Here is a 21,735-nt window from a genome sequence, read left to right on the forward strand (position 1 = left end):
AAGCAATGAAAAATGAAGAAGGCAGTCGAATCTGATGGGGGGGGGGAGTATTCTTTTTTAGGATGATTTTCGTTGGCTGACAACGAAAACCAATAGGAATCGATTACAAATACCTGTATTGAACCTGGGGCAAGTTGCGTGGATTTTCAAAAAAAGGAAAAAAAGGTAGCACAAGTGAATAGCCTTGCCAATTTTTGGTAATACAAACTTACCCTACGTTTTAATGTTTGATCCTTGAACATTGTCAGACTGTTGCAAGACAGCAGTTAGAGCATCGGTGTCGAAGGGTGTGCTATGCTTTATTACTATTTGTGGCACAGTTTAATTTTGTGATCCATATTTAGATTCTTGCTGTGTGCCACGAGATTTTTTGTTTAAGAGGGAGTTTTTCAGAGGGTGATACCCTTGAATTCACGGTAATCATCGCGTTAGCGCGGTAATCGCGCAAACAATTTTAAACAGAAGACTTGGCCAGGTTTACAAATGTGTTTCTATGGATGAAATTGGATGAAAATTGAAATTTGTATTTATTGTTTTCTTCACTGAAAAGTAGAAGAAGCAAAACGACTTCGTTTATTCTCAGGAATATTGAATTAGTGCTTTTATTGCCATCTAAGCAGTTATTATCATGAAGACCAAATCTTTTTGCAAGGTGTCTCTTAGACATTATGTTGTCTTTTAAGGGCTAGGCACACGTAGCTGATTTCGGGAACTGATTTCAGCATCAGTGGACAAACGATAGCGGTAAGAAAAATTTGGTTGAAAGAAAAATTTATTGCGCAAAATTTTCAAAAAAAAAAATCATGGACACAAATAGTCAACTGGAGTTTAGTAATAGTTACTTGATTAATCTTAGCTTAGTTCTCAGTTTAATTCTCAAGCTCAGTAGTCGGGTCTTTCACCACAGATACCTCTGGCTGACTATTTATTTATATCCCTATTTTTTGGTGATGATCATGTTGAAAATCAGTGCTGATTTTGTAAATCTGTTGAAAATTTTCCAACCTCAAATCGGCGCCGATTTCCTTTAAAATCGGCGCTTATTTTGAAATCAGTTCCTGAAATCAGCTACGTGTGCCCAGCCCTTTACTGATAACTTGGCAAACTGTTTTGTGTGAAAATTGACAAATTCTTGTAGCTAACTTAAACTTAAATAAAATTCGTCCAAATTTAAATTAAAACAGATACAAATAAATTCAATCAAATTAAACTCAGCTAAAATTCAACTAAATTCACTTAGTTGGCCTTTTTGAAAGGTGTTTAAACATTTCGGATTCAAGGATCTTTCATACAAAATGGATTGTTGCATAGAACAGGGAGGCCAATTCACGAAAATATGAGAGAGGATGAGGGTACAAAATTTCTTTTTGAAAATCTAGGGTGGAGTAATTTTGTTGTTTTTCCGATTTTTGCCAACGAAATTGCCAAAAAGGGTATTTTTTCAACGAAAAAAACGAAAGAAATAGTATTTTTCAAAATGTAAGGGGACAATTGGCAGTCCTGGCATAGAATAACTGTGACCTTGTGTTGCCATTTAATGAATCAGATTAAGGGGGTATGTTTATGAATTGGTTTAAAATTAGCTAATATTTTGACCATCTTACAGTATTTTTTTTTTCTAGATTTCATAAAGTTTTTAAGTGGTAAATTTTTTTAGTTTTTAAGTGGTAATTAGAAGTAAAAAAAAAAAAAAATCTCGAATGAAATAGATGATTCCACCTGGACTGGTTCCACCGAACCCTTGGACTATCTCTTTCTAAATGCATTGTTTTATTTTCAATTTAATGAGTTCAAGGTCAAATGAAGTATTTACAGAGGTCAAGTTAAAAAGAAAGAAAAAAAGGCATAAAATGCTGAAGCAGGGACGTATGTCAGGGAAGAAGGGGCTCAGGCTTTCCCAAAAATCCAAAATTGTTTTTCAAATTCCGGGCACTTCTTGTTCAAATTACCAAACACAATATTTTTCTTATTCTCCCCTCCCCCCGAAAAAATCGTGCATACGAGACTGCACTCTAGGATTTTTTTTAAGATTGCTTAGGATCTGTTAATTGAGGTGTCTGCTACGGTAATCTTGAAAAAGCTTAAAATAGGAATATAACTGAATATGTTTATAAGATAGTGTATATAAGTTCTAGTATATATTATCTCGTGTATAAATTGGTATACATTTTTTAGTCGCCTTTTTTCTGCTCCCTCCTCCCTCTCTGAATGACATACTGATAATACGCAATTTTTTCTCATTATTTTTCGCATTTTCGTTATAGCTCGTCCATTACTTTTTTTATCTTGTCCCACCAATTGAATTTCTGATTATATCCCAACCAGAGGATAAAATCCTCGTAATTTTCATTTTTAAATTTCGTAACATTTATATCTGGTAGAATTTCCTCAGAGTTTCTTCTATTATTTCTTAAGGTTCGCTTGCAGTAAATTAATCTATAATTATATCAAAGAGTTCGTGGTAACGAACTGTAAGTAAGGAGCGACCCGGCTCAATGGTAACCGAAACTCTAAAAAACGGAATTTTGATACCAATAGATACATCAAAGGAATCAGATTTTAATTCTGATTTCAAATATATAAGTTTCATCAAGTTTAATCTTACCCATCAAAAGTAACGCGCCTGAGAAAATTTGGCTGATTTTCGAAATAAGGGGTAAATACCCCCTAAAAGTCATAGAACCTTAATGAAAGTCACACAACCATATTCAGCATATCAGAGAACTCTACAGTAGAGGTTTCAAGCTCCTATCTACAAAAATGTGGAATTTTGCATTTTTTGCCAGAAGAAAGATCACGGATGCGTGTTTATTTGTTTGTTTGTTTGTTTTGTTTTTTTTCCCCAGGGGTAATCGTATTGACCCAGTGGTCCTAGAATATCGTAAGAGGGCTCATTTGAACGGAAATTAAAAGTTCTAGTGCCCTTTTTAAGTGACCAAAAAAATGGAGGGCAACTAGGCCCCCTCCCACGCTCATTTTTTTCTCAAAGTCACCCAATTAAAATTTAGAGATAGCCATTTTGTTCAACATAGTCGAAAATATAATAAATATGTCTTTTAGGATGAATTAATCCCCCACAGTTCCCAGGGGAAGGGCTGCAAGTTATGAACTTTGCCCATTGCTTGCATATTGTATTGGTTATTGGGAAGTATACAGACATTTTCAGGAAGAATTTTTTTTGGTGGGGCGGGGGGGAGGGGGCTTGAGGAGGGGGTTAATCGGGATAATCTTTCCGTGGAGGATGTTTCTTTGGGGTAAGGGACATTTCTAGGAAGGGGGCGCCGGATTTCCAAGCATTATTTAAAAAACGATCAGAAATTAAATAAAAAAAACAATTTTTTTCAACTGAAAGTAAGAAGCAACATTAGAACTTAAAATGAACAGAAATTATTACGTATATGAGGGATTTCTCCCCCAAGTGAATACCTCGCTCTTTACGCTACAGTTTTTTTTAGTGTTTTCAAAAAAGCTATCTATTCTAATTAAACGGCCTTTGTGATTCAGGGGTGTGTGAATTAAATTTTTTTTTAACTTTTACTTAAAGTGCGTGGTATTGACTAAGGGGAGAACCCCATCATATACGTAATAACATAAACGTAATAAAAAAAAACAATAAAAAAAAAACAAGCGATACGGCTCAATAGCAAGCGAAACTTTTAAAAACAGAACTTTGATGTCAATAAATGTATCAAAAGAATGTGCTTATAATGCTGATTCTAAATATACAAATTTTGTTAAGTTTAGTATTACTCATCAAAGGCTACGAGCCTGAGAAAACTTACCTGATTTTTTAAAGAGGGGGGAAACATCCCCTAAAAGTGAAAAAATTTTAATGAAAATCACTGTCAGATTCAGCGTATCAGAAAACCCTATAACATAGGTTTCAAGCTCATATCTGCAAAAATCTGCAACTCTGTATTTTTTTCCAGAAGAAAAATATACGACTATAGAAGTTCGTTACGTAAGTTAATTTGTAAATTACGTCGGAACCAAATTTTGAGACAGCCATTTAGAAAAATAAAAGTAAAATTTTTATGCAAATTTTGTTTACTTATTCAATGGCGGCGAGCCAAAATAAAAGCTGCATTAACTAAAAAACGATCAGAAATTAAATAAAAAAAACAAGTTTTTTAAACTGAAAGTAAGGAGCGACATTAAGGAAACTTAAGGAAACTTAAAACGAACAGAAATTATTCCGTATATGAAAGGGGCTGTCCCCTCCTCAACGCCTCGCTCTTTACGCTAAAGTTTGACTCTGTCTCACAACTTTATTTTTTAAAACAATAAAAAACTTTAGCGTAAAGAGCTTGGCGTTGAGGAGGGGACAGCCCTTTCATATACGGAATAATTTCTGTTCGTTTTAAGTTTTAATGTCGCTCCTTACTTTCAGTTTAAAAAACTTGTTTTTTTTATTTAATTAATATAAGAAACTAAACTTTAAAAAGATTGAATATACGCTTCAAAAGTCTCAAATGCTAAGATAAAGTAGATGGCGAGAGGTACCTCTATAGGTTATTGTCTAAGAGTGTTAATAGTTGAACTGAAATTCACACTAAATATAATGTCAATACACGAATAGTCATAGACTTTTATTCTGTTACTAAAATTCATTTTCCTCTGAAATTCACCAATTTGTTCTGTAGAATTGTTTTTTTTCGTCCAAACGGCAAGTTTGAATACCCTTCTATATTTGGTTTTCTGTATATAGGAAAGGGTGGCAATTCCTTGCAATTTGAACTAACAATAGGCAAAAGTAGGCTGAAAGTAGATTTTCTGGAATACTTCCTGAAAATAGGCAGTGTTTTCATACTGCCTAAATTTTCTTTTTGTATTTTTACATAGCTAGTTCGATGAGAAGAATAGAAAAATTTTACTGCTTGATACTTTTGGGCTTATTTCGACATCCTTATTTGACGAACAATCTGGATATCAGGAACAGCCAGCGGGGGACGGTTTTTTTTTCTATTAAACCCACACATGAAATAATTGACCTTACATAGTCATTCATTTGTAAATTATGGAGGTGATAATGCATTTCAACCATGCCAGCAGCAATCTTCAGACGAATTAGCTTTGTTTGCTATTCTTTCCTCGGAAAAATAGAGGGCTCCACAGTCAATACATACAACGTTGAAGGGTCCCAATGGCTTGTAACTAACACTTGCATAGTTTACGGTATCTTTGAGAGAGAGAGAGAGAGAGAGAGAGAGAGAGAGAGAGAGAGAGAGAGAGAGAGAGAGAGAGAGAGAGAGAGAGAGAGGGAGAGAGAGGGAGAGAGAGAACTTTTTTCTCCGTTCTTTCGTGTTCTTTATTTATTTTTTTGTTGCCTCTTGCTACTTGTTTTATTGATCTGTTGCTATTTTTGTCTGGCACCTAGATTTAACAAGACCAATAACACCTTAGACGAGCTTTCAAAAGTTGAATGAAGTCACGAAAATAGCGTAAACTGTATTTTTGTATCATTGGTCCCTGTTTTAAGGGGATTTTTTATTCGTTATTGGTCCATGTACCCTGGGAAAAAATCTTGGTACCTTTTCCTTAAAAAAAAAGAAAGAAGAAAACTAAAACAGTAACTCTGTTATTGATACCAACAATTCAGTTTTAAAAAGAAATATTATCATTTGAATTTGATCATATGATTTACAATCTTCAAAGAAGAAGAATATATTTTTAGGGCCAAAAGGTGTATGATAGATCAAAATCTCTATTCTTTTCTTGTCAGTGTCCCCAAGGGCATATCCAAAACTTTTGCTAGGTATTTTTTCAGGGAGAGGGGGGGGGGCTTATAATTAAAAAAAAACACATCAAAAATTTGATTATATGTATTTTGTTATGTTTTTAAAAGTCGGGCAGAAATTTCGGAGAGGGGTTCAAACTCTGATCCCCCCCTCTGGGGATACGGTCTTAATTGTTTCATTCAGTAGAAGAATGATACTTTCAGGGCCGAAAGGCATAAGATAGACCCAAAGTTCAGTTGTTTTGCCCCATCACTAAAAGTACAATAATACATTCGAGGTAAAAAAGTTTATGATAGACCCAAAGCTGTATTCTTTTCTTAGAGTCATCATTATCCCATTATTAATCTGTAAGCTACCAGGAATAGTTCAGCTCAAACTTTCAGTTCATAGTTCAGCTCATAGTTCAAGAAGAGATTATAATGTAAAATAATTGTAGTATAAAAATACAAAGGAGACTATAAATTAAAAAAGGAGAAACAGCTAATTACATTTGTCACTCAGGAATATTATGATTTTGTGGTTTAACAGCGAGTGGTTTCGCAACCGCGAATTTTACATAGATTTAATTTATATCGTAATTGAATTTAAACCTTTGATTCTATGGTTTACTTTCAAAAATTGCAATTATACGTTAATGAAACTTTATGGTTTATTTCAAGGCTAAAAATTAATACTCCTAATGCAAAGACAGAGGATTCATTGCCTCATTCGTTGTAGAAATCCTATCAGTTACACAGGTACCTGAATTAAAGTTTTTTTTGTAGTATATGCGTCGAATAAGAAACTGGAGGGGGAGCGTTACAGTATTTTTTTAGTATGTTTAACTTTGTTAGACATGTATTTCAAAGACATTGTATCACTGCTTTTTTCAGACATTTTCTAGTATTTTACTGTTTTGAATATCAATATTTTACTGCTAGTATTTATTTGATTTCTCATTAATTATTTATATTTTATATTAATATTTTTATTATTATATATGCTAAAATTAATAGCATATTTAAAAAATTAACATATGTACATTGGCTGCGTAACGTAAATACCATTTACTTTTAGTTCACTTTTATTTTTTAGATTTTCTTGGTAAAATAGTAACTAAAGAAAGAATAAAAAGAAGAAGAAAGAAAAAATGTAAAAATTGAAAAAATTTTATTTTCCAAACTATATTGAACACATCTTTTATGTTCTACAGATCAGCATATTTAGGGGATAAGGTACGTGCTTGCAGCTGTGTTCTAAAGTAGCTACTTCCTGAAGAATATTAAAGCTTAAGGCAAGGTCATACTTACTTAGACTTGGGTCTGCCCTGATTGCGTATAAGTGGGCGTTCAGACGCTGAATTCTGTCTCAGACTCCAAGTCTCCTGCTCAGAATGGTTGAAAATAGGAAATTCACAATCATAATTGTCACCTAAATAGGTGTTTTCAGTTCTGAGAATGTTGCTCGGTAGTTCCTATTTTCAGCTTTCAACCACTCTGAGCGGGAAATTTGGACAGAGTCTGAAACAGAATCCAGCGTCTGAACGCCTACTAAGGAAGTAACAGGTGCCTTACCAGACGCACGATCGTAGGCCAGTGATTCTAGCTCTTCCAGTGATGTGTTTTCCATAGTGCCTCCTTTTCTAGGGAGAAATCTAGTGCAGTCCTCTGCCTACCACTTTTCTGCAAGCCAGGGGGTTTCCAGTTCCAGACACGAAAAAGCCGCCTCCCTTCCTTCGAGTGGAAGGAAGCCACCTCCCTTCCTTCCACCTCCCAACTTCTTCTGTGGATATCCTCAGTTACCAATTGACCGTAAGCTTAGCATAAAAACGTTGTGTTTAGCAACACAACGTTTGAAGGGCTACGAAATGTAGAAGGGCTACGAAATGTAATAGAAGGGCTACGAAATGTAGATTGCAAATTCTCAAAATTTTCGAATTAAAAAAGCCTGAGCAACGTCATTCAAATTATCGCCTGTATCCCGTAATATATAGCCTGGGTTTTTATAGCTAAGGTGTATAAATACTATTTCTTAGGTTATAAATACTTGTTTTTGTTGACTTCAATCACCACGGTCGATACTCTTTTGTATATTGTTTGAAGCAAAAACTCGGGAAACAGCTTGTAAAAGTGATGAAAATGATAAAAATTAATTAAGCGACTGCAACAGTATATTAACAGTATTGATCTTCCCCTAATTTCTCTAAATTACAAAAAAATATATATATTCATAGGTGCTACTTAAAGGCCAAAATAAGTTTTGAGGTGCTTTGGAGGCGTAGACTGCACCTTTCGTGCACCAAGAAAAAAAAATAGTCAGCAGTAAAACCATCCTATAGTATTTCTTAAGTTTATTTATTTGGTTCAGTTATTTGTTTTTGATAATTTGAGTTACCGCAGTTAATAAGGACTTTTTGTATATCGTATGAGGTTGCAACGTGAGGTTATTATAATGGTATGGTACAAGGTTAATTGCGTTGAAGGAGAAATTGATCTCATTGCAGAATTGTCATATTATTTATTTTTAATTTAATAAAAGCACACGCATGAAAGCGAAAGGTGATATCAGGCGCTGATTAAATCTCCCGCTTCAACCTTCAGACGCCGCGACGGTTTAACCGCTAGTTTTATTTGTGTCTCAGCTTTGATAGTGCATCACCTCTGATTATTACCATGGTTGGCTTGTTCAGTTTGGATTAAGCTTAAGGTGGGAGTGGATGTAAAACTTGGCTGACTCAGTAATAACTTAACAAATTATTATGCTTCTTCAGCCTTATGTAGTTACATTAATATTTGTGACTATGTTAAATGGATATATGTGTTTTGAGTTCTCTTTTATTAGCCATAGTAGAAAAGGCCAGTCCAGATTTGGTGATTTTTTATCTCGATTTTCAAAAAAACCTCAGAAACAGCCTACTCATATCCAGGGCAATGGGTCAAAAATTCAAGGTCCCATTCGATCAAATCCGCGGCCGCAGTTTCAAGAGCCTACCCGTCAATCACCTCAGCCACTGCGGCAAAGCAGACCACCGTTCCCCTCCAACACACCAGTGAATTATTATCATAATAAAGGATCTTCAGGATTATCTTCCCCGCATAAATACCAGCCACGACCAAGTTCAAGGTACAACCCTTACTATGGACAACCTTACAATGATGGGTATAATCACGAATATCCAAATAATAGGCCCTTTGGGGCAAATCAGGGAAATTTCCTTGATTCTGATTTAAGTTTCTTAGAATTTGAAAATGACATTGATAGTGGACCTTTTGGAAGACCCCCTCCAAATTTCGAATACAATCCATTTCGGAACAAGTCACAGATTGAAGATGCTTATTTAAGTGGTGGATTATATGATAAAAACAAAAATGGTGGTTAGTATAATATTTTATTTATACAATACTCATGTGCATGTGGCTAGAATGGTTTTGGGACAAGAATACCATCTTAATATCGGATTTAAAATGAAATATCAATAAGAACCATATTAATAAATGGGTGTTTTATGCCACTTCGGGTGAAAATCATATATTTGATGTGACTTAGGTAGGGGTGTGGTCCGTATTCCTTAAGTGAGTGAGAGACCACACACGGCCTACAATAACGAGTTTAATCACGAATCATTAAAGAATAGAATCAGGATTGTTACTGAGTTAAGTTTCTTAGAAATTGAAAATAATTGAGTGCAAACTCTTGATTTTCAACAAAATCTCATATCTAAGACAACCGGTCAAAATTTTGAGGATAATGTCTTCTTCCAAATTTTGAGTATAATAAAAAACAGTCCCATGCTGAAGGTACTAATTTAAGTGCATTTTGTGCCTTTTTAATTGTTTTTCCTGATTTTTTTCAGATTTCGAGAATTTCTAGATTTTTATATTGGAGTAAATGTATCCATAAAAATTAATTTAAATATCTCCTTTAGGGTCAATACCCAAAGTTATTCCTGGAGGAGGGGCCTAGACTGGCAGAAAACCTTATCTTTATCCAGTTTCTTAAAAAAATTCCCCGCTTTTCTTAGAATTTTTTCAAACCTAGGGGAATATGAACTGCCTTATGTTGAATATAGCCTCTACGAAATGTCATGACCCTCTCCTTTAAATAAATGCCCATGTACGTGCCTCAGAAGAGGATTGCATTTCGGGATTCTATGATTCCATTGAAAGATATCCTAGATTTTAGCCCCTTTTCCGTGTATCAAGTTTAGCTTTTTTCACCTTTGCTAGAACAAAAAAAAAAAAAAAAAAAAAAAAAAACAAACCCAATTATTTAAAATTGACGAGCAGAGTAAACCCTTGGACGACAGGAATAAAAAGGGAAAGCCGCAGCATATACTATCTTGTGAGGACGGAAGTCTACTAGTTTTATAATGAGAAATGGTCGTTTGGCTTCAGGTACCCGTCGTATAACATCACATGGTGGTTTTCAGATTAGTCATTGGCTAGGAATTAGGAATACTTGCTATATAAAGTAGGATATTGCATTAGATCAGATAAATTTTTCAGACTTTTTCCTTTAAGTATGCCGATGAGGGTTGCCACCCCTAGTGATTTATCGCTATTTATAGTGATTTTTCACGTTGCATAAACAAAAAATCACTAAATATGCCCATAAATCACTAGACTATTGAAGAAAATTATTAAATCAACCAGAAAATCACTAAAATCTAGGGATTTTTTTGTCACTCGGGGGCAACCCTAACGCCAATTATCTCGTCTCCGCTATAAGGCTGCTTCCTGCCCAAATATATCCTCTACCGACGTACCGTTTCCTGACAACATCTTAATATTGTCTATATCCTTTTAACTTTAATCTGTTCCGCTATGCAATGCTGCCTGTAGCTGAATTGTCATTAGTACTTTTACATCTTTTAATTATATTGACGATTTAAGTTCATGAAATCCAGTCCCAGCTCAACTGACAACAGTGCGGAAATTGCAGTTCAACACTATTGCCAGGAATCCATCTTTTTTCTCACCATCGTAACTGGTTACGCTCTTTAATAATTAATTCATGTGACCAAAGACAGGCTTTACGTAAAAAACGTAAAACATTCAATTTTTTTTTAAAGAAAACATATTTGATTCTGTTTTCTTGTAAATTGTACGAATTTATTGCAAAAATTTTGCAATTGTTGAACATGGTAGCAAATGAGAGGCTTATCCAAACTCCTCTGCTAATCGTGCTAAACCAATCTAGTGGGAGCTCAGAGGGGCTAGGGCAACCGAAGGTAGAGACTGTTGTCCAGGGACTAATGTTTTCCAACCCTATTCATTTTTTTTATTCTTTTTTTTTTTTTTAATAATAACATATCTTAATGACAATTTTTAGTTTAAAAAAAATTATTATTCTGTACTTCTAATCTTTACAAAACTATTTCTGTTTTTGGGTCTCTTTCTATAAGGTATTAAAATGCAAATAAATCTTATTTCAGCAAATTTCACTTTAAAACTTGTAACGTAAACTTCTTCTTGAAACATAAAATCTTAATTATAAAGCCTATTGGATCTAGCTTAGATCAGTGTCCCTGGGGAAACTCCCCTTCTTCTCATCGTACCGGGGTACTATTCTAGTATCTGTGGTGTTAGTAATTTTTAACTCATCTTATAGCTATATTAAAGAGTTAAAGCCACCTTGAAACCAGGGGTGAATCTCCAGCATTTTTATTGGGGGAGGGGGGCAAGAAAGGTCCAAATCCGGATAGTCAAAGGGCATAGGATGTATAATAATTTTTCTCTACATTATTGGGGGGGGGGGGGCAACTGCCCCCCTTCCCACCCCCAAACGACGCCTCTGCTTGAAACTATATTCTAAGAGCCATATTCAGTATCGAATTCACTCCAGTTTTCAATTTTCTTTGGTTTGCCCTCTGATCTTGCTTTAGCCTGGATTTAGAATCTGGCTGTCTGAAGAATAAGCCCATCTTAGAACAAGAGCCATGTTAAAAATCGATTTCTCTCCAGTTTTCTATTTTCTCTGGTTTGTCCTTGGATCTTGCTTGAACCTGGATTATAAATCTGGTCATCTTAGAACAAGAGCCATGTTAAACATCGACTTCTCTCCCGTTTTATATTTTCTCTGGTCTGCCCTAGGATCTTGCTTTAACCTTGGCTTAGAACCTTACCACCTTAAGAAATAGGCCATCTTGCTTGAACCTAGATTACAAATCTGGCCATATTAAGAATTAGGCCTTCTTAGAACAAGAGCCATGTTAAGCATCAATTTGTCTCCAGTTTTCTATTTTTCTAGTCTGTCCTCTGATCTTGCTTTGACTTTGATTTGGGAATCTAGTCATAATAAAGAGTTAACCTGGGTTTAGAATCTGGCCATCAAAAAACAAGGCCATCTTAGAAATAAATTCATTTTAAATATTAATTTCTCTTATTTTTTTTTTAATATTCATTCAATTTTCTTTATTTTCGCTGGTCTGTCCTCTGATCTTGCTTTATCCTGGATTTCGAATCTGGCCATATAAAAGAATCAAAGCAACATTAAAAACATACTATAAGATCCAAATTAAATACTTATTTCTTGTAATTTTTCTTTTTTCTCTGGTCTGCCGATTGATCTTGCTTTAATTTGAATTTATAATCTGGACCTGAACCTGGTTTAGAATCCGGATTTTTCTGCAAATAAGGGAAAAACCAATGATTATAGTGGAAAGGCGAATCAATAAAACCAAGGCCGTATCCAGGGAGGAGGTTAGGGGGTTTGAACCCCCCTTCCAAATGTTTGTCCGACTCGTAAAAACGTAACAAAAATGGGTACTTGTACATTATATATAACACAGCGCTATAGACTGTAAAAGGAAACCAGACATGGAAACCCATCATACGGTTATTTGCTAGATAAATTGATGGCGAAGCGTCATTTTTCATTGCGTTTACAATATTTAAACGATTGTTTTTTGGGGTTTAGGGGGGAGGAGGTAGGTTACGTATTTAATATATGCTATACTTTACCCCCCAACCCCTAATGTGCGAATATATAGCCCAAATTTGTTTCTAAACTATTATATATTCATCCTATTTTATTTTATTTCATTAGCATTAACCAAACTTGACTTCTTTTCTGTGTTATATATGATACATAAGTACCCAAAAATAAATATAAACAAGTTTTTGATGCGTTATTTAAAGTTTCTGTTACCCTCCCCCCATCTCCCCGAAAAAATTTGCATAATTTTTTGCTAATTCCTTCTTAAAGTTTTACCATACTATATAATTTCAATCCGCACCAACTTTTGTTGAAGAATTTGTTCTTGGTTGTCATTTTTAAATCGAGTTTCTCCTTTTTTTTCAAAGATGAGAAAATCCATATGGCTGAGTTTTGTAATGCAAATAAATTAAGACAGATTCTTACACATTTGACATTTATTGAAGTGTATCGCTATTTGCTTCATCGATTCTTAGCCTTTGTTGATGTTGCACAATCATTAACCTTGAGAATTGACCCTAAAACAGACCTCATCCAGGTCTCTAGGGAAAAAGTTGCTAATTGAAATTTATAGTATTTATTATGCTTTTTGTCTCTCTTGTTATTATTCTGTTTTTTGTTGCAATATATTCAAACTCTGATCGTCAAAGCCAGTATACAATTCAGTCACATCCTTTTAACGAATATCTACAAAACTGCCACATATTCTATACACAGGACCATTCTAGAAACTTCGGACTAGCCGCTCCTTGTTATTCCGATTTGCCAAGTATGTCCTAGAATTGCCACCATGTACACGAAATAATTTCTTGGTTCGGCGCTACAACCAAATATAGCTGTTGATGGGCGAACGAAAAACCAAACCCATAGCTATTGTGCACGAATGGGCAGCTCTGTTTGTTAGGTCAAGTTAGGTGTCTTTATTCACAAGGAGAAAAACAATTTTCAAACATAAGTTCATCGCGATACGCTAAACATTTGTCATTGCGCGTACGCGAGGGTGGAGTCATGAAGAGTGGCTTAGGTTAATGTGTTTCAAAATCTTTAATGTAGCATAGGACTTTTCGCTACTGTTCGTTATATATATTTCTGCTGTGCCTGATGCTCATCGGTATCTAATTCCACACAGAAATTCAAAGAAACTGCAATCCGAACCACGTACTGCTCCTGTGCTCAACCACCAAATTATCACTAAACCTAAGCTCACAGGTTTATCACTAAGCAAAAATATTACTAAAACTAGTTAATATAGGTTTTTATTTGTTTTATTTTCTGTTTTATTTTTCTTTTTTTACTCTGTCAGTGTAAATGTTTTTATCTCGATATTTAATCGATTCGATATTTAATTCGACTCGATACGAATCAACGACTCGATATTTAATCGAAACGACTCGACTTCGATAATAATCGAACTATTTTCGGTCGTTTGATGGATGAAAATGATCTTCGTTTGGTTTGTTTTTTTGTTATCTTCATTTTCTCGTCCTTCGCTCCTTCCTTCGGGAGAATGAGCAATGCAGCTTCTATTCCTGGAGCAATGCAGTTCTGGAGCAATGCAGTTCTTATTCCTGGAGCTAAAATATATGATTCTGAGAGAACTTTAAGTACTGAATTTGAAAATGAAATAAAAACACTCCAACAATCGCAGCTATTGACAAAAGATTCGGGGGGGGGGGGCAGGGTACATTTTTCTCCTCTTCTAAAATATGTCTCAACCTCCACCTAGATTTCGACGAATATCTTTTTTTGGGTGTTTTTATTGAGATTTTTTTGTATTTTCTTTGAAAAATGGTTGTTTCTGGTATTTAATTGGATAAGCCAAAAAACAACCAAACTCCACCCCTCTAGTAGCAGTAACAATCTATTTACAAAAAAAAAACACAAACAAAATTAATGGATAGCACACCAAAGGAAAATTAGGAAAATGCGGGTTTAAAAAAAAGATTTTGAAAAATAGATTTTTGCCTTTTCCCCTTCTTATATTTCCGTGAGTTGACGCCACTGGTAACAGTTTTGTAAATTTTTTTTTTTACATTTTTGTTCATACAACTGGTCAGTAGAAAAGGTAAAAATTGGTGAACAACCTGAAAGTATTACAACGTCTGCCTTGTAAAATTTACATCTTTCATCTGAAGGCCTCTTGAATTCTTACAACCGAATTTGTCCAAATTGTGCCATGGAATCTACAGAAAACTCCCTTCCTTGGGTGTCTTATTTTCGTAATTAGAAAATGAAATCTCTGTTTCAAAATGTTATTGGCCTGTCTTGAGTACCGAAAGCTTTTTATTTGAACAAATGGTCATTATAAAGAGTAAAAAAAATGTCGAATTTGCTCTTCTTGTAAAATTAATAGCTTCCATCTTAATTATTTCTGGAGGTATCTACGTGTTATAGCGACCACAATCTGTTCTTGAGCTGTAATGAAACCGGCTTTCTGTGTCCACTCGGAGATAATCGGATTAGCCTGAGGTAGATAAACGATAACTATTTAGGAATATTTTAATTAAATATTTAATAAATAGAGTTGGTTTGGTTTTTAATATAGGTTCTGGGCGGCGGGCTTTCATAATACTCTGCTGTAGTTTCCATAACTTTGCTACTAAAGTATTATATTTTAATCATATATGGTATATTTCATTAGGATTAACCTAGCTTCACTTCTTTGGTGTGGTCGCTATAAGACGTAAGTACCCTTCTGGATTGCAATGGCTAAATTCGTCGTGTGTTTTACTTTAAACAATTATCGCGTGCACAACATTATGTCCATGACTCTTGTATTGTGTTGTTCAGACTTGTGTTGTATACACGACTATATATGTTGATATTAATTTCCTTATTGCCCCCTTTTTGAAGTTGAAAGAATATATTTTCGATCTTCAACTTTCGGAACCAATGGCTGTGTCTTACGTTGTTTCTTCCAAAAATCCACTGCGTATATGTGCTATGGTTGACATGTAACCCTGATTGATAGAATTCGAAATCCTAGACAGAGTTCTAGACTAAAACTGGACACTTAGGTTTAATATGTTGCGACCAGGCTTCAAGTTTTACATGCGAAGGGGGGCTGTCTGAATAGGGATTTCAGGACATACACGTTTCTTGACATGTAAGCAAAGTTGCCACCACGGTCAGATCCTAAAGTGGCACAATTGCCCAAATATGCGTGCTGCACAGCGATTTTCGGTGCTATAGTAAAAAAATTGACTATTAGTGCTAAATAGCACTTTCGTGCTACATGTGACAACCCTGCATGTAAGTACAACTAGACACGCTTGCGAGCTCCGCTTAACATACTTTGTTATTACAAATTTCTTCTGATTTGAATTTCCGAGAAAAAATTTCCCATGAAGATATTTATTAACCTTGTTTTTTTCTCTTAAATGATCACTTCAATTATGACCTGACATCTTTTTTAACATTAGGGTGTGTTCATAAACTCAATTATTATTAAATAATTATTAGCGTTCCTTAATATTTTTGTTTCAAGACGATAGATAGAAGCAAAACATTGTTGGCAATTTGTATCAAACAGTCCGTGGTAACGAACTGTAAGTAAGGAGCGACCCGGCTCAATGGTAACCGAAACTCTAAAAAACGGAATTTTGATACCAATAGATACATCAAAAGAATCAGATTTTAATTCTGATTTCAAAAATATAAGTTCCATCATTTAATTTTACCCATCAAAAGTTACGTGCCTGAGAAAATTTTGATGATTTTTGAAAAAAGAGGGAAAGACCCCCTAATGTCAAAGAACCTTAATGAAAATCACACCATCATATTTAGTGCATCAGAGAACCCTACTGCAGAGGTTTTAAGATCCTATCTACAAAAATGTGGAATTTTCCCTTTTTCGCCAGAAGAAAGATCACGGATGCGTGTTTATTTGTTTTTTTTGCTGTTTTTTTTTCTTTTCCCCAGGGGTGATCGTATTGACCCAGTAGTCCTATAAAAATCGTCGGAGGGCTCATTGGAACGGAAATTAAAAGTTCTAATGCCCCTTTCAAGAGTCCAAAAAAATGGAGGGAAACTAGGCCCCCTCTCACGCTCATTTTTTTCTCAAAGTCACCCAATTAAAATTTTAAGATAGCCATTTTGTTCAGCATTGTTGAAAATTTTAATAAATATGTCTTTTAGGATGACTTAATCCCCCGCAGTTCCCAGGGGAATGGCTGCAAGTTATGAACTTTGCCCATTGCTTAGATATTGTATTGGTTATTGGGAAGTATACAGACATTTTCAGGAAGGATTTTTTTCTGGTGGGGGGCGGGTTGGAGGAGGGGGTTTATCGGGAGAGTATTTCCGTGGAGGATGTTTCTTTGGGGTAAGGAACATTTCTATGAAGGGGGCGCCGGATTTCCAAGCATTATTTAAAAAACGATCAGAAATTAAATTTAAAAAAACAAGTTTTTTCAACTGAAAGTAAGAAGCAACATTATAACTTAAAACGAACATAAATTATTACGTATATGAGAGGGTTCTCCCCCAAGTCAACACCTCGCTCTCTACGCTACAGTTTTTTAGTGCTTTCAAGAGCTATCTATTCTATTAAACGGCCTTTGTGATTCAGGGGTTTGTGAATTAATTTTTTTTAACTTTTAACGTAAAGAGCGTGGTGTTGACTAATGGGAGAACCCACTCATATACTTAATAAAATATGCGTAATAAAAAAAAAACAAAAAAACAAACAAGCGATACGGCTCAATAGTAATCGAAACTTTTAAAAACGGCATTTTGATGTCAATAAATGTATCAAAAGAATGGGCTTATAATGCTGATTCTAAATATATAAATTTTATTAAGTTTAGTATTTTTCATCAAAGGCTACGAGCCGGAGAAAATTTACCTGATTTTTTAACGAGGGGGGGAAACATCCCCTGCAAGTGAAAGAATTTTAATGAAAATCACACTGTCAGATTCAGCGTATCAGAAAACCCTATTACATAGGTTTGAAGCTCATATCTGCAAAAATATGCAACTTTGTATTTTTTGCCAGAAGAAAAATATACGAATATAGAAGTTCGTTACGTAAGTTAATTTGTAAATTACGTCAGAACCAAATTTAGAGACAGCCATTTAGAAAAAAAAAGTAAAATTTTTATGTAAATTTTGTTTACTTATTCAATGACGGTGAGCCAAAATAAAAGCTGCATTAACTAAAAAACGATCAGAAATTAAATAAAAAAAACAAGTTTTTTAAACTGAAAGTACGGAGCGACCTTAAAACTTAAAACGAACAGAAATTATTCCGTATATGAAAGGGACTGTCCCCTCCTCAACGCCTCGCTCTTTACGCTAAAGTTTGACTCTGAGTAACAACTTAATTTTTTAAAACAATAAAAAAATTTAGCGTAAAGTGAGAGGCGTTGTGGAGGGGACAGTCCCTTTCATATACGGAATAATTTCTGTTCGTTTTAAGTTTGAATGTCGCTCCTTACTTTCAGTTTAAAAAACTTGTTTTTTTTATTTAATCACTATAAGTGTAGAACAGACTACACCTTTTGTGCTATATAAATATTTTAAAAGCTACATTGGTTGTCTGCTACTCTAGGCTGCAGGTAGTAATAATATATAAATTTAATGGCCAATAGTATAATAAATTTAATGGCCATTAATGATAATTGAGTTTTGGAACAAACCCAAATATACATACATCATTTTGTCTTACCTTGGATAATTATACTAAATTCTAATCAAACTTTTAGCTTCTACGTACCAGTGGCGTCAATTTAGGGAGGAAGATTTTCTTAAGGAGGAGGAGGATACTGCGCGGGAGGAGTACTTTTTTCAAATCTGGGGGGTTAGATTTTTTTTTCCTGACAATACCAAAAAAAGTCATTTTTCAATGAAAAATATACCCCCAATGAAATGTATTTTTCAAAATCTTGGTGGGAAGGAGAAAATCAGGAGAGGGGGCAGATTTAACCACAGCCCTCTCTCTGCCCCTTAATTGCCACCCGTGCTACGTATTAAAAAAATTATTTAAGTGACCTTGGTGAAGTAAAAACGAAAATTATATTTCAGAGCGGAAATCCTTCTGCCCTCGTGATTTCCTCATTATTTCTTTGTCCTCTCAGATAAATGATCAGTATCTTATAGTTGAATGCTTTTTGTTTCTTTTAGTTTTATCAAAATTATTCTAGGAGAGTTAAATTGATCATATTCCTAGTTCGTATTAGAGTTATTTTTTCCACTGTTACCTCTGGCTGTACAACTTTTGAAATTATATAATTTTGCCTGAAACATCAATCGTCGTGTAAAGAACCATTTCAGTTAGTCTTGATATTATTATCCGCAAAGTGTTTAATTTGCAATTGCTGATGATGGTAATTTGATGGGGCAACTTTCATCGAGATTGCCTGGCTTTTTGGGAATGTTTTTCCCCCTTTCTTAAAAATATGCAGATTATCTTATGTTAATTATTGGCGTCAATTGGGTGGCAGGATAGGGGAGGGTGTGCTCCCTAGACGTTTTGCCTTTCCGCCTAGATTTTGCAAATTACCTCTTTTGCGGTATTTTCTTCGAAAAGTGCTTTTTTATGTTCATTGAAAGGAAAAAAAAAAGACAAAATAGCCACCTGCCTGGAAATTGAAAAATACATTTTGCTCCCTACTCTTTAAATTTTGGGTGAATTGACGCCATTTATGCTAATACTTTTGATGGGCTACTTAAACTTACTAGGTTTTGTACTTTTGGAGTCACCATGAAAAGTGTATTTTTTTTATACGTATTTTCTTAGAGTTTGTGTTACTATCAACACGGGAGTCGCTCTTTAATAATAGTCTCTTACCACAAACTGTTTGATTGCTAGTTTCTGAGAGCTCAATTCCTTTTTTTGTGTTCAAAAAGTAAATTTTTTTTCTGTGATTTTTAAATTGATCGAAATACTAATTGCTACAAAGTACGTCAATCTGGGGGGAGGGGTGGGTGGTTGCCCTTTCCCCAGATTCTCCCCACCCTTAGATTTTGGAAAACATCTTTTGGTGTTTATATATTATATATCACCGCAAATACTCCAATAAGTTGAATAGGGTTTTCAAACATAGATATAATAAGATAACACCAATTATAGTGAAATAAGTGGCATGTATTTCGTAAAGATGTTCACGGTTGTTCGTCGCCACTGGAAAAAAGAAATGTATAGAGAAGCTGAAAGAAATAAGAGTAATGAAACTCAACAATCCGCAAAATTTTGACTAAAAACCAATGAAAAAAAATGCAGAGCAAAAGCAGAGAAAATGTACTCCTGCGACGGCTACTCCTATCACGACTACTTCTACTACGACCGTTACTACTTACCTAGTTCTACCTGCCATGAATTAGCATTACCTAATTTGATGGAAAAATTTATTTATTGAATTTACTACTTATATACGTATTTAAATTATGTCAACTAAACACACATAGAAACTAAATTAATAAAACTAAATTAATAATAATTTTAAACTAATTTCTAAATTAATAAATTTTTCAGTGAATAGTAAAGAGATTATTAAAATATAAAATGAGCCGGAATTACTTATGATGAGTCAGCTAAGAAGAAATACAAATGAGTTTAATTAATAGTAAATGTAAAAAAAAACGACATTTCTTGAGCAAAGGAAGCTACGGCCTGATAAATCTGGTGAAAGCTACTTAAAGTATATATATATATATATATATATATATATATATATATATATATATATATATATATATATATATATATATATATATATATATACATTGCAGATAACCCTATTATACCTACAAACAGACATTCAAATTGTCCCATACCTTATATAAAAAGTATAACTTAAAACGAAGAAAAAAAAAAAATGCTATTTTTGGGCCCAACTTTTGATTCCAACAATTTGTTTTTTGGAGAGTCCAACTATGGAAAACTTCATTTCTTTTATAGTTGTTTTTCAGAAACTAACAGCAGTCTTATGAAATGTTTCACATTTCAGGGAGTGGAACCTCCCTGAAACCTCCCGGAACCTCCTTCCTCTTCGAGTACAGGTGTGGTGTCTCTCCTTAAAAGTGAAATGTCATGTACAAGTGTAGGCTGATTTTTCAATCGCTGGAATATGGGCTACTAAATTTAATGCTATCGGCAATGACCCCCCCACCCGGTATTTAGCCAAATTAGCAACTAGCAAAAAAAAAAAAAAAAAAAAAAAAAAGTTATCCTATTTTTGAGGGTGGCTGTCGCTCCCCCGAAAAACGAAGGCAGTTTTCAACCAGTAAATAATTTTATTCAGTAGCTAAATATCATCCTCTTTAAAGAACGTGTCCAGGGTATAGAGGGGGGGGGGGTCAGGGTACAGCCCCCTCCATTCGAAGTTTTGTCTGACCCGTAAAACACAGCAAAAATGGCATGTAAACAAATGTGTGTTGCGTTTATTTTTTTTTCTTTACTTCATTTAAGTGGTTAAAGGGCAGATAGTACAGATAATCACAATCTATCCACAAACGGACATTCGAATTGCCACATAGCTTATACTAGAAGCTTAAGGGGATTCGATACATTAAAGGATTAATAATGTCATCCATTATAAGCGTTCTTAGGTTGTGTAACCAAACTATTTAGGATTGACTAGGTGGTCTTGCTGTAACTTTTAGAGCTTGGATAAGAGATCCCAATAAACGACAGAAAACTAAAAGCCGACACCTATTTCCCCATATATCTTGGAAATATTATTTAGCTTCTCTCATTTTGTGCTGGAAATGGAGATACTCAGTTTTGATGGAACTTATATCATTAGAAAGGCAGAAGTTTCTTTTTTCGATTAAACGGAGCAGATTTTTTAGGTTCAGAAAGGGCAGTCCCTAAAAATATTCTAGCGTACCTACTAGGTAAACTCCAAAAATTAGCTAAAAAATGCCATTTGACCAATTTGGCAGATTAGAGGGTTCCCTGTGGTGCTAATGCTTCAATTGAAAAGCGTTCTGGCAGAGTTCCGCTGTCTTTTCGATCAAATTTCATTCAGACCACAAATTCTCAATTATTTTTAATGATAACATGTCCCCTGGGAAAATTAACTAATGGACCCTTTACCTTTGAGAAGGTCAGCCGACGTTCAGGCTTGCAAAAATGATG

General features: G+C 34.5%; 1 protein-coding gene across 3 annotated transcripts in view; it reads left to right on the forward strand.

Annotated features, from left to right (window-relative positions):
• The window catches only part of LOC148942547 (trypsin-1-like), a 413,175-nt gene that overhangs the window by 318,876 nt on the left and 72,564 nt on the right, over nucleotides 1–21,735 (forward strand). For 2 of the 3 annotated variants that reach the window (XM_089102744.1, XM_089102745.1), the window contains exon 1: nucleotides 8,376–9,091. The exons of the other annotated variant lie outside the window; for it this stretch is intronic. In XM_089102744.1, the coding sequence (XP_088958870.1) occupies nucleotides 8,476–9,091 (616 nt within the window). In that variant the 5' untranslated portion in view covers nucleotides 8,376–8,475. Of the gene's footprint in view, nucleotides 1–8,375; nucleotides 9,092–21,735 lie in introns of those variants that run through there. 3 annotated transcript variants of the gene reach the window in all.

The sequence above is a fragment of the Artemia sp. Qi Xiang Cuo genome, chromosome 16, assembly GCF_049724085.1.
Source record: "Artemia sp. Qi Xiang Cuo chromosome 16, ASM4972408v1, whole genome shotgun sequence".
Classification (NCBI taxonomy): domain Eukaryota; kingdom Metazoa; phylum Arthropoda; class Branchiopoda; order Anostraca; family Artemiidae; genus Artemia; species Artemia sp. Qi Xiang Cuo.